This window comes from Grampus griseus (genome assembly GCF_964374135.1).
Source record: "Grampus griseus genome assembly, chromosome: 16".
NCBI lineage: Eukaryota > Metazoa > Chordata > Mammalia > Artiodactyla > Delphinidae > Grampus > Grampus griseus.
The window spans coordinates 62,101,407-62,128,680 of record NC_139010.1 but is presented as its reverse complement, the minus strand read 5'-3'; the positions used below and the strand labels follow the sequence as shown (position 1 = coordinate 62,128,680).

Sequence of the window (27,274 nt, the reverse complement as noted above, 5' to 3'; positions counted from 1 at the left end):
CCCGCTAGGTAGGATTTATTCAAGCCCTTCCCAGCCACTTTTACTGGCTGTGGAATTTGGCCAGGTCACAAAGAGAAGATAATAGGTTATGGATTTCATAACCCATCAAGTATGACCAGGGTGCTGCTGTCCCTCCTGGCCTTGTTCCTCGGGTCTAAAATAGGGGTCTAACATCCCAACTGTAAACAGGCTTCAGACAGTAAAGCGCCCTCTACAGATAAAAGCATTTAGTCATGACTCTCCTTTGTGCCTGGTTACTAAGGAAAAGACAACGATGCATTCATTTATCATAGCATTTGGTGAGTTATTTTAATCCACTCAAGCGGCAAAAGAGAAAAGGGCCGGCGTTGTGTCTCGATTTATATTTCCCTCCAGAGAACAAAATAGGTGGCCCCTGGAATTCCACAGCTTGTAAAACGCGCCGCGGAAAACGCTTGTAGGCGTGCTGGAACTTAACCCCTTCCTTTCCGCCGGCCCAGAACGAATTTTAAGGGCGCCTTCCCCCGACTCCCTGTCCATTCGCCCTAGATTACTCCAGTAGCCAGATTCCGTCTCGCCCGATCACCCTCCAGTTCTGCTGTCCCCTCTGCAGTTTCTGGGGTGGTCGATGGGCAGACCTCTGCGGCGGACCCTGGGTCCAGCCCCTCCTAACCCTCATGGTCCACCTTAAGGAGCCTCCGCGGTCGGGAGTAGAGGCGGGTGTTTTGTTCTTATAAAGAGGAAAAGTTTCTTTGACATCCAGGAAATGAGTAAGTCTGAAGCCCTTTAGAGCCTGTTGATGGGGCCCAGAAGGCGGGAGCCGGCCGGGGTATCGCCGTCCGCGTCCCTCTAATTACCGGGCCGGACGCTCAGCCGCAGCCGCCGCCAGACAGCGGATTCGGGGCTCCCGGGACCCGCGAACGCGGCCGGGTCTCGCGCGGTCTCTCCGGAGCCGGAGAGCGGGGACCAAAGCTGAACGTAAGTACTGGGCCCGCGGCCGCGTGGCTCTGCGTCTTCCCCGGGCATCTCGAGTGCTGGAAGGAAGAAGAGGGACCAGGCGGAGCTGCGCCGGAGATGGAGGAGGATTGGAGCGGGGTTCCCGCCCGGCCCTCCCAGGTCTGGGCTGACTTGGGGAACCCGGTTACGAGCAAAAGAGGGGATGCTGTCCTCTCCCTCCTCGCGCCGCGCGGGGTCCTGCGTCCCAGCCTCTCCGCTCGGGCCTCTCCCGGGCCGCGGAGACCCCAGTGGGCGCTTCGTTGCAGCCCCGCGCGGCTGGCAGCTCCTCCTTCGCGCGCACCGAGCCGCGGTGCCGGAAGCGGGACCAAGTTGCTGTGTCTACCGCCCCGAAGATCCGTTACTTTCGACCTTGCGAGCAGAGTGCTAGAGCTGAAAGAGTGGTCGAGTCGTCCTGCTCCTTCGCTCCCTTCCCTCCTTCCTTCCCTTCCTGGAAGAGTAGGTGTGAAGCCTGTTTTTTCTCGGTTTAACGTAGTGAAGCTATGAGGTTGCTGGAGCCGATTAAAGCCCCCGCCGCTTCCTCTTTCGGGCCTATTAGTGGAAGAGACCCCACGCCGTGCAGAACTTTCTCTTGGTGCTGCAGCTAGTCTGCCACCTGACCTCTGATAGCATCCCCAGACCCCTTCCCAGAGTTTCCAACTTCCTGGCTGCCGGGTGGAGGGACTCAGACTCCCCAGGGCTGGGCTTCCCATTCAAAATGCTCTTTCTCTTTAAAAACAAAAATGCTGCCTCCCAGGAAGGGAAAATATTTTACTGAACCTCTCAGGGACCATGCTTTGCCTTTTGCTCCTCTGACTGGCTTGAGCACCACCCCTCCCTCCCTTCCCCCCCCCCCAAAAAAAAACTAGAAGAGTACCAGCCACTGGCAGATCCTGGACCCTATCCTTTTGGATCTAAATCGGTTTCAGAGTCCTGTTCTTTTTTTCTTTGTTCCTCTTTTGGGTTTGACCCAGGGCCCTTCCCTTTTACAAACCAGTTCTACCCCGGAGAGGCTGCCAGGTAAAGTACATCTGTGCTGGATGCAGTCACAGGTCCAAGTCAGCCTGGACAATGGCCTGGTAGACAGGTAGAATAGCTGCCGTTCATCTCTTATTAATAACGCAATAGGCTGTGCATTTGAATCCTCATTCCAGCCTACGTGCCTAAGTGGCTTTCATTGTTTGCTAATTCCCTGTGTGTGCTGCTCTCGGCCATCCTGCCCTCATATTTTCCACTGTGGGTACCATAAAGTGGTTAGACTTACTCTCCACTGGAAAGGCTTTTGTCCAAGCGCCATCCTCTAGCTCCGCAATCTTCAAAGATGCAGCAGTTTCAAGCTCCAGCTTTCGGTGGCAAAGGATCTGAACTTTTATCCTCATGCCGTCAGCCCAGAAGTTGTCACCTTACCAAGAACGCCTCCTGGCTCCTGCAGTGCCCATGAGGGAAACGAAGATGAGGGTGTGTGGGTGAATTTTTTATCTGAGGGCAAGAAAGGGGAGGAACTTCTGGTAGAGACCTCTGGCAAAATTGCCCACCTGAGAAGGTATCATCTGGGAGGAACCTGGTTTTGTATTTTTTCCTTCTTGGACCCCCTGGGGTCAATAAAGAGAAAGAAGATGGGGGATTCTGACTGAGGGAAAGGGTGCACATCTGGGTGGGGGTCTGGAGTGCACAGCCCTGTTGTCACTTGTCCGCAGGAGAGAGGATGGAATGCCATGGAGGGTCTGGAAGGTGCTTCTTGTGAGGGAGAAGGGAATGAACTGGCAATATTTCCCCCAGGTTTGAGAAGCCTAGGGGGACTGGGCTCTGGCCTTCAGGAATCTCCAACATTGTCCCTTGAGAAGAGGAGACTTGCTCTTTCTGGCCTCAGAGACTCACTGGGTGGGAGAAGCAGGAGGCAGATCTTATTTACTTAGAAGTAAGGGGGAACTTGCCGACAACTAGAGCTCCTCAGTAGGTAAAGCGCTGCCATCACTGTCAGCAGACAGGTGGCCATCAACAATTACGAAGAAGGTCCCTTCAGAGTCCAAGACGCTGTGGCTCCATGTTTGGGGTGCAGAGTCCCCTCAATAGGAGGGCAGCCCCTGGGGGATCCTGGGGAAGGCTTTACCCCCCCGAGCATCCTAAGGGAGGGGCAAGTGCTCCAGGTGTGCTGGGCACCTGAGGAGCAGAACTGTACTTGTGGCTGGGGCTAATCTTGTCTTGCTGCGGAGGGGGACATAGCTGTGAGAGTGCCGAGAGCTGATAATAACCTCCAAGGCTGCTGCACGCCTTCTCCATCCTTTGCATGAATTAGAATAAGGTGCTTCCTCTTGGCAAGAGGATGGCACCCTGGTGCCATTTAGAAAAAGGGGCCTCATCTGGGTGCACAGAGCCAAGGCACATAGCTGGGCAAGCAGCACGCGAGCTGGGTTCATCCTCACCACCCCGTAGCCGGGTGTTCTTGAGCAGTGTACCACCCATACAACTGTACACAGCAGCCCTGATAACCAACAATTAGTGAGGGCTTAACATTTGCCAGGCTTTTTTTTTTCCAAAACCACTTTGTCTGTCTTAACTCATTTAATCTTCTCAGTAGCCCAGTGACGTAGGTATTGGTATCCCCATTTTATAGTCAAGGAAACTAAGGCACAGAGAAGTAAAGTATTCAGAATGTTCCAGTCACTGAGCATTCATGGAGCAAGAAGCAGGTTAAGCTTCAAAAGCTAGTTTGGTTGGGGGGCCCTCATGAAAAAGAGAGAAGGGCGGTTGCTCTTTTTCTTTGTCAAAGGAAGTAGTACCTGCTCTCAGCTCAGATGGAAAAAGACCCGTAAAACTCACCTGGCAGCCAAAAGAAAGGAAAGAAAGAGGCAGGCCTGGCCTCGGGGGCTGATGGAGTGGCCTGGCCCGAGCCTCAGATGGCTTTCCTTCTTAATCGCTAGGCAGTATGAGGTCGCAAATCCAGTTTGGGGCCTGGCATGAGGGTGATGAGTAAGTGCTGCCTGGGTGTGGTGCAGAGGAAAGGCACCACGCAGGTCCCCTGAGCTAGGCAGAGAACGCCTGTCGGAGTGGACGATGGGAGAAGTATCTGAACACGCTGTCCTGACACTTCCAAGCCCCACAGGCCCCATCCCTGTCCAGTACCGTTCACGTGCAAATGCCCTTCCCAGGCTCATCCAGGAAGACTTTCCAAAACTCCATTTCACAGCTCCATATATATGGTCATTTATTTTTCACACTATACATTTCAGCACTTAATTAGGTGCAACAGAGGGTTTTACTACGTACTGTCTATATTTTAAACAAAATAGCCTTCTCAACTAATGGGAAAGTCACGATGTCTCCTGGAAAGGGTCGGCTGGTGCCTAGCTGATTTCCCAGAAGGGTGGTGTTTACCTGCAGTCATGTCACCTGTCCCAGAATCTGGCTCTTAGCTGTGCCCTCTAGAAACCCCATCTCCACAGTTTTCAGAACGGTTTGGACTTGGGCTGCTGAGTCATCTCAAGAGAGCTCCCCAAAGTGAGTGTACAAATAAAATTGCTAGTGTATTAACTTGCAAGGAGACTTTGTGACTATCGTGCAGCCTGAGTGATACCTGCTTCTTGCGTCCTGGGCAAGGCACATGGGAAACCAAAGATCAGAAGGCAGCTTCTGCTTGGCAAAGCTGGATTCAGATCAGGGGAGGGAGAAGGCAGGGGGAGTGATGGTCCAATAGCATGGGCTCTGTTCACTTCTGTGGTTCCCTCACCAGTGGAGAGATACCTGTCAGGTAGACTAGCACTCCTGTATGCTATGTGTATCTCCTTGGCCAGTCCCTCAAAGGCAGTGTACCGGTAGGATTTCTCCCTGTCCTCTTTCATAATTTAGCAGTTTTTATTTTATTTACTTATTTCATTTAGTGCTTTCTAAGCATTAGCTCCCGACTACACTGAGTTGCTTTTGCATAAGTTAAATAACTACTATAAAATTTCAGGGTTGTAGGTTCAGGCCACAGGGGCAAATGCTGCACGCATTTCAAATCAAGGGGGTGGTCAGGTGACCTGGATGGGTCAACAGGAAGTCAAGCAGAGCAAAGAAACATGGTCCCCAGTCAACACGGATGCTCCAGGGCTGGCCACTTACTGCAGCCCCCGTGTGGGCATGGGCGTGGTGAAGCAGTCCTGAGTGCTTTGCTTTGGCTGCCTTAGCCACCTGGCCTGCCCAGCTGGCCTCTCTGGATTTAAAGGGCTCTCCTTGGTCTCTGTCCAGGCCCCCTCATGGCTCATCTTTAGAAAGCCACAGCCTCCAGGTGCCGCAGAGCCAAGGAGGTAGGACTCACATGGGCTTTGGAGTAGGGAAGGCTTGGGTTCAGTCCTGGCTCCACTGCTCAGGAGTTGGGCGTTCTCAGCAGTTGGGCAAGTGTGTTGACTACTCCAAGCCTCAGCTCTGTCACGGGTAAAATGTGGATAACCCCTCATAGGGCCTGCTTATGAAACACTGAGCACAGTGCCTGGTGCAGACCAGTATCTGGCTAGTATGAGCTTTTAAAGACAGTAGAGGTCAATGGAGGATCTACATTCTCTGCCAGATTGGGACCCTCACTTCCCCCATTGGTGCCACTGCTCCTTCCTCGGAGGTCTGGGCAAACGGCAAGGCCACAGGGACCCAGATTATCCCAGATGGTGAGAAGGAGATCGTTGGTGCCCTTGCGTGGGGTTCATTCAGAGCTGAGGATAATGCTGCCCATCCCGACCTTTTGACTGACACTTGAAGAGGGAAAGTCAGGTTTGAGGCACGGCCTAAACAGGCATCCAGAGGGGAGAGAAAGGGGAGAACATTTTCTGGGACAAGAAGAGCATCAGTTGGTTGTGCCCGAGAGGTGTATAGGATCCTCCCGAGCAGTTTGGGACCTGTGACGTTTTCCTGTAGATAGCGCATCCCCCTCCACCCACATGGCCTACCCCATGACGTCAGCCATGACGTCAGCAGAATGGAACACCACACAGGTGATGTCGCTGTTGCCCAAGGCAACACCTCCACCTTAAGTCAGCCTGGGGGGGTGGGGAACAGGAACCACCCAACTGTAAGGCACGTTGATGAGGGAAGGAGCTCAGAAGGCATTACATCCACAGGTACGTTTCTTAGAGGATGGGCCAGGGGAAGAGGGCAGGGCTGCAGGCCACAGGTCTGGGCTATGAGCCAGTTGGTGGAAGGCCTTGGATTTGCCCCGAGGGAGCACAGCACCGCTGTCAGCATGCTATCTTGTTTAGTTCTCTGAACTGCAACTGGGGCAAAAGCATGACTCCTAAGGGGCTTCTGGTGGCTTCCATGGCTCTGGGTCTCCCTTCTACAGCCTGAATCAATCCGTGAAGGGTGTAGGGCAAGAGCGGGCCAGAGCAGTGATGGGGAGATCAGAGAAGTGCTTTCCCTTCTTCACCAACCCCCGCTCCCCCAAAGGAAAGTGAGAAACAAGGCTGCCCACGTCCTTCCTGTGGTGGCTGACTTAAGAGAGAACCTTCATTCATTGATGGAGCGAGTATGTACTTATTGTGCACCTACGATGTGCCAGGGCCCTTGCTGGGGCTCCTGTGGCCTCAGAGCTTGCGGATCAAATGCACTCAGAGGAGGAATGTCCGGAATCCACTGCCCCAGGCATAGGTACCAGCTGGAAATAGAAGCAAAGTCTCAGAGTTCACCTCTCACCCAGCTCTGGCATTCCCTATGGGATTCTAGGTGGGCTAAATGAGACCTGTGGAATCCCTTCCTCCCCAGCAGTTTATGCAGGAATTTGAGGGTGTCTGAGATGTACCAGAGATTTGGTGAGTGGTGTTAGAGAGGACAGCCGTTTTCACAGTGTCCTGCCTAAGGACAGAATCCCACAAAGTCTGAGTGTCAAAGGTGAGAAGACAACAGGCAGACCACCAACCCCAGGTCCCCTCCTGCTCTGTGATATTGACAGACAGGGCTCAGTTTCCCTGTCTGTTTAATGGGGACAGTAATGGCCAGTACCAGGTCATATTCAGAGCACTTTGAGATCCTCTGATGGAAGTCCCAAGAAAAAAATTCAAAGCCCACAACGTTTAACTGGCTCACTTCCAGGTGAATAACACAGTGGGGCACTCTGCTGCCCAGGAGGAGGGGCTCCGCTTGAAGCCCAACTGGACTTTCTCCCTCCAGGTTATTTTCCTGCAGCAGATGCAGGAGAGTCTCCTACCAACCTGCATCAAACCAAAGGGAGGGCGTTATCATTTTGGCCCTGCTGGTTGGTGCAAAGCCACGTGCTCCTAACTGTTCTCCTGGGAACCTGTTTCAATAGCCTTCTTAGTAGCAGTCAGGGGACCTGCCTGGAGTTCATGAAAAGGTCCTTTGTTTGCTGAGACTTTGTTTCAGAGTCACGAGGAGGCAGGCATGCCTGGGCTGGAGGGGAAGAGAGTGGGGGTGCCTGGGTCCCACCCCCGTGTGCTGCCCTGGAGGCCCCCATGCATCCATGCCTCTTCCTCCTGATGCCTCACCCCCAAACCCACCACCCAGGGTTAGAAGAGACCTCACTCCTTTTTCCTAATCCATTGCAGAGGAGGCTTCCCCAGGAAAAGCCATCTCCAATATCCCAGGCCACACTCCCAGAATCTCTGGGTGGAAGGAGCATCATAGGTTCATTAAGTCTGACTCCCTGCTTCATGCCCATATTTCACCTAAATTGTCACCTGCTTTTCCATAAACAGTGCAGGGAAGGAAAGCCCACAGGTGCATGACTGATGTTTCACGGGTCACTGAGCAACATGGTGTCATGGGAAGATCGGAGGCTTGAAAGTTGGGCAGTCCTGGGTTCAGATCCTGGCTCTGTGATGTTGAGTGGATGGCCTCCCCTCTCTGTGCCTCAGTTTCCTTACGAGGATAGTGACTCCTTCAGAGGTTTATTGTGAGGATGATATAGCAATGTAAAGCATTTTGCACAATGTTTAAATCTCAATAAATGTAGTGCATTGGTTGCTATTTACTAAACCTTCCCCTGGGTGTCAGGGCCATGCGGCTCGTCTGGTATTCTCCAGAAAGGGGGAGTTGATCGTCACTCTACCAAGGGTTGCTCCTCTGCTTCTTCTCTCACCTGCTTTGCATCAAACCCTGTCATCCTCCATTTATCGTCCATTTCTACAAGGGTCTCAAGCGAGGATGTGGGTGTCAAGGAGAGACGCAGCTGGGGGTCAGATAACTTGTGTCAGAGTTCATTCCTGGGTCATTATCATGGTCAGCGCTGGTGGTGACTCAGTCAGCCTGCAATTAGCTGAAGGCTGTCCAGAGCTAAAGCGGCTGTGGTCTGTCTCCAGGGGTGTGTCTGGGTTTTTGCTCACATTTCCCGAGTCATTTACCACTGTTAGTGCTTTGCTTTGCTTTTCTAACGGCAGGGTGCCTCCCAGAAAAAAAACTTAGAAGTTACTTCATCCAGGTTGCCCTGCTCCATTCCCATCTCAAATTCCTGCTCCTGGGAGTAAAGGCAGTGAGGTTCTTTTCCCAGTCCTGACTTCATTCATTCATTCAGCAAGCAAGCATCCATGGAGCGCCTGCACCTTTAATGCCAGCCAGCAGAGACCAACACTGGTTTCTCCTTCTACGTGCAGTAGAGGAGCTTTCAGTGTCGCTGCCAGATGGGCAGGAGGGAGCTGTGAACTTCCCAGGTGCCAAACTTCCTGCTCTCCCTCTGTGGCAGCCCCTGGGGGCCTTTAGAAGAAAACGGGGAGGTAGAGGAGACAAATTCACCCTGTCCCCAGGCTTCTGGAGTTGCTGCAGGGATACAGGCCACCCTCCTCTGCCCAGAGGAGTCCCTAAGATGCACCCGGCAGGATTTAACAAATCAAAACGGAGACCTGGCCCTGTCACCAATACCAATGGCAATAACAATGTCCTTTCCAGAGCACGACCATGTGACTGCCATGCCATGAAGTAGGTGCTATTGTCACAGCAAGTGGGAGAACCAGGATTCAATTCTGGGCCTCTGATTCCAGAGTTTGGCCCCTTTGCTGCTAAGCCTCTACGAAGTGTTAGGCTCTTCTGGGCTGAAGAGCTTTGAGCTATTTCATTCTGGGCGGCCTTGGGAGGGGAGTATAATATGTCCAGGTGAACTCAGCAGTATCGGTGGCTGCTTGCACCTTACGCCAGCCTGACCTGTGTGTTGGTTCTGGGACACCTACTGTGTGCCATGTGCAGCCTCGAGCAGAAGCCAGGACAGAGCATGGGCATCCTCACAACCTCATCATCACTCCATCCCTGTGGCTGGAAAACCATGTGGTTGTAGGTCGTTGTTTTGTGTAATTCACAGGGCGGGTGACTGTTCATAGATGATTCTGGGGGTCATTTTTCTAACAGTTCCTGGCCTTACAGCCTAGGCCCGCAGCTTCCCCTGGTGGAGGAGAACTGGTTTGCTCTGACGATGCAGCTCTGGTGAGGGAGGACAGGCAGACTGCCTGCTTTGTTTTCAGCCCAGGTCCCTGCAGCAGAGAGCACAGCCAAGAGGCCAAACACAACTCTTAAGTTTTTTACAGCTGTGTTGGCCTCCCACTTGCCTTTGTGTCTCTTGCTGTTCCCCTTTATTAAGATGAAAGGGGTCTTTAGATCTTTGCAGTCACAGAGCATGACTCGTGTGCATGTGTGTGTGTGTGTGTGTGTGTGTGCGCGCGTGTGTGTGTGCAGGAGGCCCAGAGCACTTCCCTTCCCCATCTCTCTCCCCCTCTCCCAGCCCAGCTGGGGCCCAGGCATTGTGTCAGGTACACCCAAGCCTCAGGGACCAGGGTGGGAACGCAGCCTGGGACTTCACCGTGTAGGGGCCAGCATCCCTCTAAGCCGGCACGTGAGTAACAGGGATAAGAGGCGCTGGGTGGGGAGGGAGGGAGTGGGGGACCCGGCTGTTCTGTGGCCACAGAAAAGCCCCCGGGGCCCATCCCCCACGCCCATGCGGGAGACGCCGGGGTGTTTTCCTGAGCTGGGCTCTCTTTGTTCCCATCCAGGGCTCACAGGGAAGGGGGCTGCTGGGCACTGACAGGCTATTTGATCCCATCCATCCCCAGCTGAGCTCTGAGCTGGTGGCCGAGCGAGGGCCCTGTCTTCCCTTTGTTGTCCTTCGTATTTACTCTCGGCTTCCTGCTCCACCCCCTAAGTCCCCTCCCCTAAGCCCGCGAGTTTGCCGAGTTTGCTGGCGGCGTCGTCGGGAGCCTGCGTCCCCCGCCCCCTGCTGCAGACTGCCCTCCCTGACCCGTAGCAAAAGTGGGGTTTGTCCTGAGTGTTTGCTGCTGTGCTTGGAGGCCTGGGGTGTAGAAAACGCAGGGTGAAGGGCGAGACAGCGGACAGGTTTGGGAGCCCTGGCCTGGCTGCCCTGAGGTGGGTGTGCCTCTTCCCTCTGGGCAACCGCTCTTGTGAGTGACATGGGGCCCATGGGCAGAGGGGAACTTACAAGAAATACTAGTTCAAGCCACGCCAACGTCTGACAGTCGTGAGGGCTGCTTCGCTGTGGGAAATGGTTAGCACTGCGCTCGTATTTTTAAAACGCACCCTGTGATTTCAGGTCTAGAAACCTGATGAGGGAATTGGGGGTCAAGGGAGGCCCTTGGGTGCACGCTTGCTGTAGGAAATGCATCCTTCCTAAGAATGGAGGCGTTTATAGAGGCCGTCTTTAGAAAGCGGGTGTCTCCCACGTGCAGTGTGTGAGCTGGTGGGTCCCCAAGGTCGCCCGCCCTGTCCTTAGCACACTAAGCAGGCAGCCCTGCATTTGGTCTCTGCCAGGCGCTCTGCAGAGCGTCAAGGCAAACAGGCCCACCTTGACCCAAGAGGAGCCCAACCAAGGAAGGCAGTGGGATAAGACCAGATCTCAGGCAAGCAGCTTGCTGTGATGAAAGAATAGCCTGGGGTCCACCAGGCAGACAGCAGGGTCTGGAGCCTTGGGCCTGGCATGGTGTCTGGCTCTCCTCTGCTCTCTTCCTACATGTGTGACCTTGAGCAGTTGCTCAACCTCTCATCGCCTTGGGCTTCTGCCTGGGAAATGGGGCTGCTGCACAGGTGAAATGAGCTGAGAATAAAGGCTTGAGGAGCAAGTGTTTGTTGGGTCCCTGCTAGGGGCGCATCTATGGAGACACCATCTACACGAGGCACCAGACACCAGCCTGCACTCGGAGGGGCTTAATAAATGGGCCATCTCCCTCCCCTTGTTCTTCTATCCCTTTCAAGAAAGGATTTGTCTCAGAAGGGATCCCTCAGGAGGGATCTGGAAGAATCTTGGAAGCAGTTTCTGAAATGGGCTGGCTGTGAGGACCATTGGGTAGGGTTAGGCGTGGACATTGCAGGGAATGGTGGGAAAGTAAGTCCAGGAGGTGTTCAGAAGACAGTAGATAATCTGAAGCGGCCTGGGCAGGAGGGGAGTGACCTGAGAGGTCCCCTGAGGCTGGTTGAGACCAGGCCCCGAACATCAGACTGAACTAAAGCTCAGGCCTGTGTCTCATGGACACAAGAACTCCCTGAAGTGGGGCAGGGAGACCTCCAGGGCCAGGGCTACCTGAGGTGTCTGGGAATTAGGGAGAGCTTAGAGGAGCTGATTCCAAAGGACCACACCAGGCCAGAAGGGAGAGTCCCATTGGTGTGGAAGCCCCAGGCTTCAGTGCACAGCGATGGCTGCGGCAGCTGGGGAGGTTGGAGGTGCCCAGCAGAAATGGGAATGTCAGTGGCCAAACTGGGAGGGGAGGGGGGTGCATTGTGCTTTGAGACTGCATTGGCCTCCTGGGGCTGCCATAACCAAAGACCATAAACGCGGTGGCTTAAAACAACAGGAATGTACTATCTCATAGCTCGGGAGGCCAAAAGTCTGAAATCAGGGTACTCGAAGGACCACACTCCCTCCAAACGCTCTAAGGAAGAATCCTCTCTTGCCTGTCCCAGCTTCTTGTGGCTCCAGACCTTCCTGGGCTGTGGAGTATCACTCCATCCTCTGCCTCTGTCTTCCATCACCTTCTCCTCTTTGTCTGTTCTCTCCTTTTCTGTCTCTTTATAAGGACACTTGTCTTTGAATTTAGGGTAATCCAGAACTGTCTCATCTCAAGAGCCTTCATTTAACTACATCCGTAAAGATCCTTCTTCCAAATAAAGTCCCGTCCGCAGGGTCCAGGTATTAGCACGTGGACTTGTCTTTTTGAGGGCTGCCATTCGACCCACTGCAGTGACTGCCAGAGGAGCCCTGGGGAATATGGATGAGAGCGGGGGAGGTGTGGGCCCTGACTCAGGGCTGCCAGGGGAGCCTTTCCTTATCTCTGTGACCTGCAGGCCTCCTTGTCATCCCTTAGCCTCTGAGACCCCAGGCTGCAGTCTGTCTGTCTGTCCTAAGATGCTGTGATTTTCCATGACTCCCTGTGGGTCAGGGCCTCTGCTGTGGGGAAGTCAGGCAGCATGGCTTGGAGGAAGGATGCCCTGTCCTTCCTGGGAGATTGATTGCTTCCCTGCCTTTTCCATCCCTTGCCCACCAAGGGACATGCATGGGCTATGATGGAGGAGCGGAAACAGGAAGGATGTGGGCTCTCCCACCCACGTGGCTGGAGTCCAGCCCACTGTCCTTCCTGCACCTGGGCTGGCTGGCTGCATGACCCCAGTCCAGAGGATGGGTTTGGCATCCTGGTGACTTTTTTGGAAACGCCTCCCTCTTCCGAGAGTGGGCCTCGAGGAAACTTCACACTTTGGCGGGTATGACTGGGTATCCTCTGTGAGTCTGGCCAGTGTGGCCACGTGCGGCGACAGCAGAGCTCATGTCAGTGGAAAGGCCACTCTCCTCGCAGTGTGCACTTTCCCACGGACCCATCAGTAGGTCCACCTCTCTGGCATGGGGGCGGGGTCTCTGCTCTCCCCCTCATTCTGCCCTGCTCCCCAACCTCCATCAGGGCCCAGTCTTGACCCTTGGGGTTTCCCCAGGTTAGGGAGGACTGGTGGGGGTCCAGCTCTCAGTCCTAGGGACCACAGGCCTTGATGCACACCCATTAGGCCACACAGTCTCTCTCTTTCCTTCTAGTCCCTAGAGAGGCTGTGGGGAAGGCACGTATAAGCCCCTAGCACAGGCTGGTTAGGATTATTCTGAGGGTGGCTGCCAGGGCCGACTGGGAGACACTGGGTTAGAGTCAGCCCTGGACTTGGGGTGAAAAGTCAAGCCAGGGGGGTATTTTGGGGAGTCCTGGATGCAGGGGTGCTAGCAGGTGGTGGTATGAGGGGGAAGAGTGAGGCGAGCCCTGGGGTCACGGGCCGCCTTGAGGGATGCTTGGTGGGGAGTGGGGGGCAGCAGTGGGCAGGGAGAGGAGGCGGCTGAGGGGCAGCAGGCTCTGGGTGGCCCACTGACATATTTTATTTGGCTCACATGAGTTTTAAAGAATTTTTGAAAGAGTAGAAGACATTGTAAACTTGGGATTTTTGATAAAATCCAGATTTCTGGCTTCTCTTGGGGGAAACAAAAAAGATTATGCCATTTTGGGTGCATAGAACCGCAGTACGGTAGCTCCCCCTAGAGAAGGGCTGTTTGGCCCAGTTGTCTGGAGTCGGCAGCCAAGCTCATCTGTGGTGGGGAAGTGTCCCCTCTCCACGCCCCTACTCCAGGCATGTCTCCCACCGCCACTCCTGCCCCCAGGAAGGGGAAAGGGGATAAGGGAAGGAGCCCAGTGGCCCTGAGGGTGGCAGGTCCCAGGAAGGTGACACAGGCTGGAGGCCATGACAGAGGTCCTGCCCAGTGGGAGGGGTGGAAGGTGATGGAGGAGGTCACTGCAAAGGCACTGAGAAGAGGAGGCCCTGGGAGCCCAGAACCACACCCTTTCTACCCACTTGCTCAATTAATTTTTGTTGGTCCCCTTCCTTCCTCCTTCCTCACTTCCTCTCCTTGCCCGCCCCTCCCTCTCTGCCCACGCCTGAGGCCGTCCCGCTCCCACCCCCCTAAACTGCCTCCCCCATCACTGTGTGGGATGCAGATGAAGACAGTGGCTCTCTGGCCTTGCCCCTGCTGGGCCTCTCTCCTCTCCAGCAGGGAAGCCCCATCCTGTAAGGGTGGCAGACAGTGGCTGCAGAGCTGCCCTTCTGGAACCGTCTGTGCCGAGCCTGTCTGTCCCCTGGCCCTGAGGCTACGAGGAAGGAGTGTGTGGAGACCCATCACTCGCACAGCCGGCCGTCTCCTCCCAAGTATGGGATAAGCCAACTCCCACTGACACACTGGGCGCCTGCAGGTGTCCAGCCTCATGCCTGGTGCCTAGAGGGGGCCCCTGCTGGCACCGTGGGTGGGAAGGCAGGGACCCACGGGTAAACCAACGCAGTAAAGAGCAGGAAGGCGGCCTGACCCGCAGGAGTTTGGAGAAGGGCAGGTCCCCTGGAGGAGGGGTCCCTGAGCTGGGCCTGAACGGCGGGTGTTGTTCAACAGCAGGAAAGCTGGTCAGACTCCAGCACGCGGCCTGGGCTCTGCCAGAGAGAAGTGTGGAATCGGGGATGGGACAGGCGGGACCACAGGAGGGGCGCCTCACCAGGGCTCAGACGAACTGCTCCTGGGGCCCACACTCCAAACCAAGACTCAGGGTCAAACTCTGTGCTCTGCATTCAACCTCTCTTTTCTTTTCCTTCTTCTTTTTTTTTTTTTTTTGTCTGCGTGGCATGTGGGATCTTAGTTCCCCAACCAGGGATGGAAACCACGCCCCCTGCGTTGGAAGCGCGGAGTCTTAACCCCTGGACCTCCAGGAAGTCCCCTCAATCTCTCTTTTCTTACAGTCCTGTGTCTCCAAGGCCTGGGAGACTTGGGGGACAGTCAACCTGATGATTTTGGTGGTTGCCACTGACAGTGATGCCAGGGAGGTGGCAGGGCTCACTCAGTTTCCCATCAGCCCCTGGGGGATGGAGGTGGAACAGAGAGGGGGGCAGACTCCGTCTCAAACTGCAGTCCAGGGAATCTTAGAGGCCACCCAGTGCACCTCCCTGACCATCAGTCTCTTCACAAGGTAGGGGTGTTGAAACTACCTAACTGGTGTTCTGAAAATTAAATGACAAAACACACGCAGAGTAATTAGCTTCCTATCAGCTGTTAATGAAAACATCATCACCTTTCACTAAACCTCTCCTGTCTGTGAGGGTCTACAGCGTGATGTCCAGCCTGCCTGGACCACTTCCACCTTCACCCATCTCTCAGTCAAGTGTGTCTCCTCGTTACGCCTCGGTAAAATGGGGCTTAGATTAGTACCACTGTAAACTCTGACTTTCTTAAATTTGTGGATTTATTTCCCCCAAACAACATGTATGTCATTAGCCAGGACTGTGAAACTCCAGCACAAGGCCAAGCACACGGGAGGGGTTCAGCCCAAACTTATCAACGGTTTGGGTCTCCCTTAGCCCCTTCTTTCTCAGGAGGCCCAGAACCTAAGCAATGAGAAAGGGACTCAAGTCACCCAACGGGGCCTGGGCTACAAGTGCCCTCCCCTGCCATCAGCGCACCTCCTTATTCCATTTCGTAAGGACACATCACCTCTCCTTTCGGCTCTGAAGATGACGCCAGGGCCTGAGCTACTTTAGCTGTGGTAATTAGCAGAGCTAATTGCATCTGACAGTCTGGGCATGGGGCAAACCCTTGGCGAGCTCCAGGATCTGGGCTGCAGTATCACTGGAGCCCCACCCCCCTCCTCCCTGGAGGCCTGCCTGGTGTGGGAAGGGGTGTTTTGCAAGCTGGAGTGGGCATTAGAACCACCTGGAGGTGCTGGCCCCGCCCCTGGAATTTCTGATCAGCAGGTCTGGGAGGGCACCTGAAAATTTGCTCATCTAACAAGTCCCCAGGTGATATTGGTGATGCTGAACCGCGACCACATTTGGAGAACTACTGTCCCAGGGGGGCTGCCGGGCTGCTGGGAAGGGCGCCTCCGCTGCTGAGGCCACGGTCAGCCAGCCCCGGGAGGGGGCTGGTGGGTGACAGGGCAGAGGGGTGTTGATGAACACGTTGTGGGGCTGGACACAGGCTCCTACTGGTCTCAGTTTGTTGTAAGAATTGTCTGGAAGGAAGGGGCATGGATGTGGAGCCAAGCAGATGGGCACAGGGAAGGTCTACAGACAAGGAGGGTCCCCAAAAGAACGGCCATGAAACTCTCTGCGATGTTGCAGCCTATTGCTCATTCTGTCCTGTGAGGGTACTTGGTGGCCGTCTGCCTCCCACGTGGATTGTGGCGTTTCTACTGCTGAGGATCATGGCACGCTCATCTTCGTGGGCCCTGTGGCACCCAGCGTGTTCCTTGCACACTGTAGGTGCTCTGTAGACATAACACAGTGGACAGAACTTGGGCTTTGGCGGAGGCAGTCAGAGTAGGCTTTCTCAGCCCAGCTTTGCCTTTTCTAGTTGTGGGGCTAGAAAATTACTTCTCCTGGGTTATGGTTAACCCAACTGTGAAACAGGAGTGACACCCACCACCTAGAAGGTTACAGGGCTCGCTGTGTGCAGCGCCCAGCACATCCTAGTGAGGGCTTGATAAACGTTAGTGTATCACTATTAGCCAACTTTTTTTTTTTTTTTCCGGCCGCGCTGTGTGGCATGTGGGATTTTAGTTCCCTGACCGGGGATGGAACCTGTGCCCTCTGCACTGAGAGCGCAGGGTCTTAACCACTGAACCGCCAGAGAAGTCCCACTGTTAGCCAGCTCTCAGTGGCATTTATTGGATTAAACTGTGGTGGGTGTGCTATAGAGGTCTGGGGGCCGTGGGAATCAGGGACCCGTGGAAGGGAGGGGCCATCTTGGATTTCTCCCCCAGGGTCTGGGGCTTCCGGCCAAGCTCAGAGTAAGGGCCTGAGTAACCCATTGGTCTGGGCCCACCACCTGCAGCCCTGTGACCCTGGCCCTTTGCCAGGCTAAGTTTAGCCGTGACTTGCATGGGCCACTACACTCTGTGGGCCGGGGCAGGGGTGGAGAGGAACTCAGAAGGTTTCCTGCCTGCTTCCGGCCAAGCAGACCAACAAAAGCCCTCCAAGTGGCCCAGGTTTGTTTTCAAAGCCAAACCCAACTGGATGTCTCAGACTGCATGCATGGGGCAGCCTTGTAGAGGTGAGAGCTTTGGGCCAAGGCAGAGGTGGACATACTTGAAATTGGGGGAAAGGGGCCCTTTGGTGAGTAGTGTGTGTGCGTGTGTGTGCGCGTGTGTACGCGTGCATGCATCTATCCACGGTTTTGTGAGAGGCTCCCAGCTACTGTCCTGTCCCTGTGGTCTCCAAAAGTCCAAACGTCCAGATTCTCTCCCCTCATTCTTCTGACCCCCGCAGCCCCTAGGGCAGTGTTCTTGTGACTTGGTTTGGGGAGGGGAAGTAGTGGAGGCTTCTAACCCAGCCCCACATCGTGGGCACTGAGCAGCCGCTGCCCTGTTCACCATCACTTAGGTGCCGCAGGCAGAGCCAGCCTGCACAGAGGGTACCAGGAGCAAAATGACAGCTGGGATCCCATCCCATCCATGGGAGGGTGGAGGCGGTTCAAGCTGGGAGTGAGTCAGAGAGAACTCCACCTCCAGGAGGACCCAAGGCTCCAAAGGCTTCTCCCCATTTGCTTGGGGGCAGGGTGGAAGGAGTGGCGTGCCAAGGAACAGCGGTCCCAGGGGAACATTTTGTGCTTTCAGAGCACTTTTGAGCATGTGTTCCTCCAGGCCCATGGGAGTTGGGCAGGGCTGGTGTGCTTGACAGGTGAGAAAATAGGCCCATGGACGCCAAGGGGGAAGGAGCTGGTATTGTAAGGTGCTGACCCTATGCCGGGCACTGTGCTCAGCACCTGAGCTGGATGGTCTCGCTTAGCCTTCCCTTCCTATGAAGGAGGGCCTGCTGTTAGCGCCATCTCACAGGTACAGCAGTGGAGCCCCAGGGAAGCCAAGTGACTCACCCAAGACCCCTCAGCAAGGAGCGGTCGCGGTTCAAACCTGGACCTGTCTGCTTCTACAGCCTGGGCTCCTTCCTGTTTCCCTTGTGCTCCTGTTGAGTCTTGTTGGTAACCCTGCTGTTGCAGTGTTCCTGTGGCTGCCTGCTTCCTGCCCGAGTCCCTTGTAGGGGCATCTCTGTGGCCCACTGCATCGCAAACCCCTGCAGGCAAGTTCATCTGCTATTCCCATCCCATCACAGCTACCCTTTTATAAGAAAACTTGCTCAGGGGCAAGCATTTTGCTGAGTGCTTTCTATGCATTATCTCCTTTACAACAGCAGGTATAATTATTCCCATTTTACAGATGATGAGACTGAGGTTCTGAGAAGTTGAATGATTTGTCCAAGGTCACATATCCAGTAGGTACACATGCTGGGTGCTAAGTCGGTCCGTCTCCTCCAGAGTCCATCCTCTTTAGCCCCTCATGCACTGTGTCAGTTGCTCCAGTTGGTTAGGAGTTTTGAACCTTGCCTGCCCCAGTACAGCCCATCATCTTCCAGCAGACATGAGGACATATACAGGTAGCCCTGTGGAAGCTGTTGGGTAGAGAGGAGGGGGACTTCCCAGTCACAGGACGTGGTGACGGCACCCCTTCCCGGCTGGTAGCATCCTACCCTGAGCTGGCGTGGAAACTGACCTCTGGAATCAGGTGCTGCCAAAGACTTTTGCTGTGACTTGTCAGGGCCCGCTGTGCCCAAATGTGGCTGCCTATAGTACAGAGGCCCGGAAGGGCCTCAAAACCCCCAAATTATCTCCTAACTGGCTGCTGCCTAGTATTCTACTATTAGTACTCCATACCTTTATCCTAAAACTCTGATCCACGTTTATCAGCCGGCCTTACAGTTTTATCTTGGACCACCCTGGCCAAACTGTCCACTGATATTTGTCTAATGTAGAATCTGGGGCTGACCTGTTTCTTCAATTATCCAGCAAGCCGCTTCTTGTCTTGGGGAAGAGAAGCTGGCTGGCTGACCCCGTTCTTTTTCCTCACCCCACCTCCCTTCCACCCTGAGACTTCCTCCACTTTCTCCTGTCCTCCATTTCCTCCTCTAGTAGAAATACATAAGGGCTTCAGAGTTCACCTCAGAGGCCTGAATGTGTCTGCACACTGAACTCTGCTGCTGCTGGACCTCCCTCCTCCCTGCCAAGCCTTTTGGTTCTCACTGACAGGGTGGGATCACATCTGAGCAGCAGGCTTTGCCCAAGTGTGGCAACATCTACTGGGTTGGCCAGAGAGTTCGTTCGGGTTTTTCCGTAACGTTGGAAAAACCTGAACAAACTTTCTGGCCAAACCAGTACATCCTGGCACTGCTGGGTACAACCCACAGAGGTCCTCTTACCTAATGACAGATACCTGCCTCTTGGCACCATTAGGGTAAGAACCAGAACAGGTGGCTTTCAGGGTGCAAATTCAAGGTCAGGGAATGGGGTGTATTGGCATATATTGGGGGGGTGGGCTCTTGGTTCTCCAACAATGACCTCCTTTGGCCATTTGCTCTCCTAGCTGAGGTCCCCGGCAGGAAGCAAGTGGGGCAAATGTGGAAAAGGCCAGTTGTTACTTCCCAAGATTCCAGCCAGGGAGAAGAGGGTATAATATAAGACTTACCATGTGAGTCTGCTTCTCAGACTTTAATGTGGATGGTATTAAAATGCAGATTCTGGTTCAATAGGTCTGGGGTGGGGCAGAGATTCTGCACTTCTTTTTTTTAATAAATTTATTTATTTATCTATCTATTTTGGCTGCGTTGGGTCTTTGTTGCTACGCGCTGGCTTTCTCTAGTTGTGGCGAGCAGGGACTACTCTTTGTTGCGGCGCGTGGGTTTCTCATTGCGGTGGCTTCTCTTGTTGCGGAGCACGGGCTCTAGGCACACAGGCTTCAGTAGTTGTGGCATGCGGCCTCAGTGGTTGTGGCACACAGACTGTAGAGCGCAGGCTCAGTAGTTGTGGCGCACGGGCTTAGTTGCTCCGCGGCATGTGGGATCTTCCCGGACTAGGGCTTGAACCCGTGTCCCCTGCACTGGCAGGCAGATTCTTAACCGCTGTGCCACCAGGGAAGCCCCGAGATTCTGCACTTCCAACCAACTCCCAGAAGATGCTGCAGCTGCAGTCTGAATAGCAAGTACTGTGTTGTAAGAGGTTAGTCCTTCCCCAGAAGTCACCTGAGAGCTAAAATCCATTTATCCTGGAGGAATGGTGTGTTTCCTTTCACAATTAAGAAGTCAAATTTAAAGTTCAGATGACTCGCGAGAGGAAAGCCAATGATTCAGTCACTCTGGTTGTCTCCTAGACTGTTCTGGGAAAAGACCCAGGAGTAGCCAGGAGATCAATATCTGAATTTGGGGTGGAGCCTTCCAGATCAGAAGGAGAGGTTTACAGTGGGGAAAGATAAGGGCTCAAGACTGCTTCACTTACTGTTCAATGAACGTATGCTGTGCACCATTCACTGTGCTGTGTAGGCAGTTTGCATGGATCAACACATCCATCAACACGATGACCCTCTGGGTGCTCTGGCTTTCCTTTTGTACAGTAAGGAAACTGGGGCTCAGAGGGGTGAGTTAACATGCCCAAGGTCACACAGCTACCCAGTGAGTGACAGGGCTGGCTTTGGAACCCAACCCTCCTGTTCTTAACCACTAGGCTATACTGTACTGCGGAAACAAGCATTCACTGGAAGGCATTCACTGGGTGGGTGGGGGGGGATGTCTTATACAGGACTATTTTGGTTTCAAGTGTTGGAAAACAACTCAAGCTGACTTAAATAAAAAGGGAATGTATCGGGAGTTCTCTGGTGACCGACCTGGTGGGCTTTCAGTGCCACGGCTCAGGTTCAATCCCTGGTTGGGAAACCGAGATCCCACAAGCCACGTGGTGCTACCAAAAAAAAAAAAAAAAGAGAGAGAATCTATTGATTTATATGACTACGAAGTCCAGAGGTAATGGCTTCAGGCACAGCTGGGTCCAGGGCATATGCTTTCCTCCATGTTGGCATCTTTCTCATCCCCTCTTTGAGGCAGCCAGAGAGCCACCAGCAGGTGTACTCCTGTTCCCTCAGCAACCCTAGGCAACAGGGTGAGTCTTTCTCCCCACCGGTCCCAACAAATCCTACCTCTGTCTCCCAGTGGCCAGCATAGGGTCATAAGCTCACCCTGAAACAACCACTGTGGCTGGTGAGGAGGACCATGAAGTAGCCGTGGGCCTGGGTTACATGCTCAGCCCTTGAGCAGGGGGTGGGTTCATCCCCACCCAGACCATAAGGACTGGGAGTAGAAAAGGTTTGGTTCCCAGGGAAAGTGGGGAGCTGCTGCCAGAAAGAGGGCTGTCTGGGCAGACCGAAACAGGTCCACCACTGCGGTTGCGTAGCCAGGATCGCTGCTATGCGACTTCGGGGTTCTTGTTCCTGAGGCTAGGCTGGGCGTGGGGACGGGGAAGAACCGTAAGGCGTCCGTCCACCAGCTCGGCGGGGCGGAGGTTAGTGGGAGGGAACCACGAGGGAAGAAGCGGCACCGAGGGGAGCCCAGTGTGACCGTCGGCCTCTCTCTCCCTGTTCCCAGGAAAGCTGCAGCCATGGCGCTGGGGCTCTTCCGGGTGTGCCTGGTGGTGGTGACGGCCATCATCAACCACCCGCTGCTGTTCCCGCGAGAGAACGCCACGGTCCCCGAGAACGAGGAGGAGATCATCCGCCAGATGCAGGCGCACCAGGAGAAGCTGCAGCTGGAGCAGCTGCGCCTGGAGGAGGAGGTGGCGCGGCTGGCGGCCGAGAAGGAGGCCGAGAAGGAGGAGCTGGAGCGCTTAGCGGAGGAGGGCCAGCAGCAGAACGAGAGCCGCGCCGCCTGGGACCTGTGGAGCACCCTCTGCATGATCCTCTTCCTGGTGATCGAGGTGTGGCGGCAGGACCACCAGGACGCGCCCTCGCCTGAATGCCTGGGTGCCGACGAGGACGAGCTGCCCGGCCTGGAGGGCGCCCCCCTCCGGGGTCTCACCCTGCCCAGCAAGGCCACGCTCGACCACTTTTATGAACGCTGCATCCGGGGGGCCCCGGCCGACGCCCCTCGCACCCGGGAGTTTGTGGAAGGCTTCGTGGATGATTTGCTGGAAGCCCTGAGGAGCCTTTGCAGCCGGGACACGGACATGGAGGTGGAGGACTTTATCGGCGTGGACAGCATGTATGAGAACTGGCAGGTGAACAAGCCGCTGCTGTGCGACCTCTTTGTGCCCTTCATGCCGCCGGAGCCCTACCGCTTCCACCCAGAGCTCTGGTGCTCCAGCCGCTCGGTGCCCTTGGATCGCCAGGGCTACGGCCAGATCAAGGTGGTCCGGGCCGATGACGAGACACTGGGCTGTATCTGCGGCAAGACCAAACTCGGGGAAGATATGCTGTGTCTCCTCCACGGCAAGAACCACGTGGTGCGGCCAGGCAGTGAGGCGAAAGACCCGCTGTGCGTCGGAGACTCCCCATACCTGGACACGATGCGAGTCCTGAAGTGGTTCCAGACGGCCCTCACCAGAGCCTGGCACCGCATCAACCACAAGTACGAGTTCGACCTGGCCTTTGGCCAGCTGGACACCCCGGGGTCCCTCAAGATCAGGTTCCGCTCGGGGAAGTTCATGCCCTTCAACCTGATTCCTGTGATCCAGTATGATGACTCCGACCTGTACTTGGTCTCCCATCTTACCAGGGAGCCCTGTGGGGGGACCCCACCATCCAGCACAGATTGGCTCCTGTCCTTCGCTGTCTATGAGCGCCACTTCCTTAGGATGACCTCGAAGGCGCTGCCCGAGGGCGCCTGCCACCTAAGCTGCTTGCAGATTGCCTCCTTCCTGCTCTCCAAACAGAGCCGCCTGACCGGCCCCAGCAGGCTCAGCAACTACCACCTGAAGACCGCCCTGCTACACCTCCTGCTTGCCCGGCGGCCAGCCGCCTGGAAGGCTGAGCAGCTCGATGCTCGTCTGCACGAGCTGCTCTGCTTCCTGGAGAAGAGCCTGCTGGAGAAGAAGCTCCATCACTTTTTCATCGGCAATTGCAAGGTGCCCGAGGCCATGGGGCTCCCTGAGGCCATACGCAGGGCTGAGCCTCTCAACCTCTTCCGGCCCTTCGTCCTGCAGCGAAGTCTCTACCGGAAGACAGTGGACTCCTTCTATGAGATGCTCAAGAATGCCCCAGCGCTCATTAGCGAGTATTCCCTCCATATTCCCTCAGACCATGGCAGCCTGCCCTCAAAAGCTGTCATCTTGTAGAGCATCCACGACCCAGAGGGCCAGGACACAAGGCATCCTACATGTCCACACCCCTGGGGGCATGTGCAGGCCCGGTCCCGGGAAAACGATAGGCTTTGTAGGGCGCCGTGGCTCAGCCTGCCGGGGGAGCCAGACCCTAGAGCACAGAGGAAACAGAATTCCAAGCCGAAGCTGGTTTGCTTTCATGCCGTCGGGGCTTGCTGGTGAAGCTGTTGTCTGGGTTTGGGGACTGATCCTTCGCAGCTTACTTTTGGATCACCACCAATGGCCAAGATGATGACAGAACTCTGTGGATGCTGAGTTACACACAATGCAAACATCGATTTGGGTGTGATTCTTTTTATATCCCAGGTCCAGTCGTTACTTGAATATCAACAAAAGATCTACAGGAATGCTAACAGGGACCCATGTTAAGACCTTGCACCCTGATTTCCAGTAACCCTTGCCCCCAGGCATCTGCAGCCAAGCAGTGGGCACCAGTGTGGGAATTTGCAGTGTCCCATCCACAGCCTGCACAGTCGGGGTCCCCACTGTGGCTGCCATTTTTATACTATTTAGAGAAAAGCCCTAGAGATATTCAAGGCCCCAGGTGGCTAATGTCTCTGTTACACAGAAGTGGGTACTTGGTGGCAGACAGAAGTTTAAGCTGGCCGTTGTTTCAGCTACACATCTCACTCAGGGTGCACCCCCTTTTCTCTGCCCCTTCTCCCGGGATGCTATGTCCTGAACCCTGTGGGTACCACATACTACGCTGGGTACAAGCATGGTATGTGGGCCCCTCACCCTCGTTATTCTCTCCACAGCTGGTCTCTCTGGCCACCAGTATGTTGAGAGGTGGGGGGCACTGAAGATAGACGATGAGAGAGAAAGAGGAGCACAGGGTCACTGGGGCAAAGGGCAGAGCCTGTTACCTGGGGTCTGGTTTGCAGTCTGGCCTCTGATGCCCAGTTCAGAGAAGGTCATAGAGCTGAGAGGTGAGGGATACTGTGGCCCTGAGTTTTCCGCAGGGTTCCAATCCTAGAGCAGGGCGTGCCTGGAAACAAGATTGCTGTGGAAACCCAGCTCCACATGCAGGCCCCCAAATCCCCTTGGCTGTTCATTCCAGTGGGGCTCCCTCACTGCACAGAGCCCTCCTTTCTGGATGGGCCTTCCTGGCCACACAGATGACCAACACCCTAAGAGCCTGACAGAGGCTTGGCTGACTGGGACACGTAAGGACAGACTACAAGCACAGCCCTCAGACCTCAGAGAGGCCACCTTGGCACTGCTGGGCTGCGACCCCTGGGCAGGCACCAGAGCCGGCGGTCAGAGCTGGCCTCGGTCTCCAGGCCTGGTTCAGAGGGACTGGGAAGCCACTCCCTCCTCCAATTATGGCTTCACTTGCCCTTTGGGAGCTCCCCTCTTGGCATTGCCTCAGTAACCTTGGCAGAGGGCCAAGGTGAAGCAAGAATGAGTTCTCCTTCCCCAGCACTCTCCTTCCATGGTTGAAACTGGCCGTGCCTCCCAGACACGTACCCAATTCCTCACGGGTGTTGGGCTCACCATGAACTGAAGAAAGGATCCTGTCTCTACCCCAGGAGTGCTCTCACCTAGCCTCAGCGTGTTCTAGAAGACGGACAGTTTGCCTGACAGGGTTAATTCACAGTAGGAGGCTCAGCTGTTATGGGGCATCGAAGCCCATAGGAAGCTGTAGGAAGCTTCCTTCCATGTGAGCTGGGGTTAGACTGGGCAGCACCTGGGTCTGCCCCTCCCCAGGCCCACATGGTCTCCAACAGTAACCCCAAAGCCCCATTTGCAGTTTGGGGGAATTTCCTTATTTATTGTCACCCATGCCTTGCCTTTCCCATCCTCATCTGATGTGCTTTGAGGAGACCCCAGCAACCAAGGAGCAGCCTCCAGAAGCCAAGACCAAGCCTGAGTCTCCGTCGGCTTCCCCTTTGCTTCCAGGAGAAAATTCACTGAGAACTTACCTTCCGGCTTCTTGTTTATACAGAGACAACAACTCAGCGGGGAAATGGGGATCTTTTATGCACCAAAGCTGCATCTGAAGCAGAGAGCAGCGGGACTCTTGGTGTTTCATGCTGCCTTATTTATGTTAAAGGAAGAATTAAATTCTTGCAAGGAGTAGAAACTGGTCACAGTGTTTGTTTTTAACTTCAGGAAATCTGTGAGCTTCCCAGGGCAGAGCTGAGGAGGGGGTGGATTTCCTATTGACACACGGAAGCTTTCACTCCCTTTTTATTCTTATGCTTTCAGGAAATTTAAAAAATAGCAAAACAGAATATTTCTGGCCCATCTTTGAGGCAGCCTGCAGAGTTCCAGAAAGGGCCTTTGAAAGCAGGCTATATAGGGTGGATTCCAACACAAAACCTTGTTTCACAGAGCTGATGTGTGCAAAGAATGTGGGCCCTGGGAGTAATGTGAACCTTTTGGCTTGAAGAAAAGAGAATGTCTTTTAAACAGAAGAGTTCTAGACCTTTAGGTCACTTAGGCCTTTCCAGTAAGGACAACTTTCTCCGAGGGATCTCTTTCCTTCCCGAGGATGCTTGACATGACCCAGCATCTGCTCACTTGCTGTACCAAATGCCCCAGGACTTTTGCTGCACCTCTTGACAAGTGAAGTGAGCAGGCCTGGCCTGAAGCCACAAGGTCGGTTAGGTTGAACGAGGGCCCCTCCTCCTCAAAAGCCCCAGCCCCTCTCTCTGCCTTGTCAAAGCACAGCCTGGCAGTCCAGTGGTTAGTACTCTGCACTTCCACTGCAGGGGGGCACGGGTTCAATCCCTCGTTCAGGAACTAAGATCCTGCAGGCCATGATGCATGACCAAAAAAAAAAAGCACAGCCTGGGTTGAGAACGTGGTTTGTAATCAAACCAGCCAGCACTGGTTTGTTTGTAATCACGGGTGTCATCAGAATCCCATGGAGAGCTAGGTCAAATGCCCAGACCCCACCTTGAACCTACACGGCAACCAGGTAAGGCTCTATTTCTAAAGCGCCCCCAAGTGACTGATGACACCCCTGGCTGAGGATGGCTCTTCACCTCCTTTCCAAATGGAAAGTGAAAGAAAACCCAAGTGGACTGCTTTACCTGCAGAACTGTTGGGAGAAAGGCCTGGAAGAAGCCGACCCGCCTGCTTGGGATCCATGGTCCACGCGGCACCTGCCACACCACAGCCATCCGTGAGTACACCCACACTTCCGCTAGTGGTAGGAGAAGCAGAGAGGGGATGGGGGCGGCAAAGCTGGTGAGCGCTCCTTTCTAGCAGGTCACGCATGGGTATCACCGGGGCACAGGTTCCTGGGCCACACTGCAGACTTCAGTGGAATCTCTAGGAGTCAGGAACAGGAATCTGCTTTCTGCCGCATTTCCCAGGTGATGCTGGAAGCCCAAGAACCCCTGATACTGGAGGACTAGGGAAGGCCTCACGGTAGGGCGCTGCCAGATGCTGTTTCTAAAAGATGAGCAGGACTGACCAGGCAAAGCATTTCAGCCAGAACCATGGAGTGAGGGCAGGAAAGCACCGTAGACATAGGCAACACTTAAGTAGCACGTACTGTGTACCAAGCATCCTTCCAGAGCGGGGTTGGTGGCAGCTGTGGCAGCAGGGAATGACTGTCCTGGAAGTTCTAACTTAAGTCACTCGGCAGACTGGGATTCAGAACATCCTCATGCCCTGTCTGGTCTCCGCCTCACGGGATAGAGCAGGAAAGTTGTTTGGTTTGACCACAAGCAGAGAGCCAAGAGCCATGCAGTAACGGAAGTGTGGGCCTTCGGCTCACCTCACCACGGCCCCCCACTTTGCCCTCCCCGGACTTGCCCCCTCCCTCTACCCTGGAGGGACATCTTTCAAAGTTAACATTTTTCCTTGCCATCCAAAGATAGCTTGTTTTTCTAACTTGTGTGTCTGTTCTTTTTAAAAACAAAAGCAATACAGTCATGATAAAAAAATTCAACCACAGAAAAATTAAGTAACAGATAAAAGCTCCCACTCCTGAATTCTCAGCCCATTCCCCCATTAATCAGTAGGAAGTATCTTGTTTTTCCTTCCAAAATGTTTCTATATATGTACGTATCACGTGCGTGGCTGCATCCCTTTAGTTCTTTTTTACATAAATTGCACCATACCATCTCACTTTTCTTGGACATCTTTTTGGAACATTTGGCTCTACCTTATTGTTTAAAATAGCTGCTT

General features: G+C 54.5%; 1 protein-coding gene across 1 annotated transcript; it reads left to right on the top strand.

The window, feature by feature from the left end:
• Window positions 1–796: 796 nt before the first annotated feature.
• ITPRIP (inositol 1,4,5-trisphosphate receptor interacting protein) lies at window positions 797–25,202 on the top strand. The gene is made up of 2 exons (XM_082674272.1): window positions 797–957; window positions 21,400–25,202. The coding sequence occupies exon 2, from the start codon at window positions 21,413–21,415 to the stop codon at window positions 23,081–23,083; it is 1,671 nt and encodes a 556-aa protein (XP_082530398.1). The 5' UTR covers window positions 797–957; window positions 21,400–21,412; the 3' UTR covers window positions 23,084–25,202.
• Window positions 25,203–27,274: the final 2,072 nt, after the last annotated feature.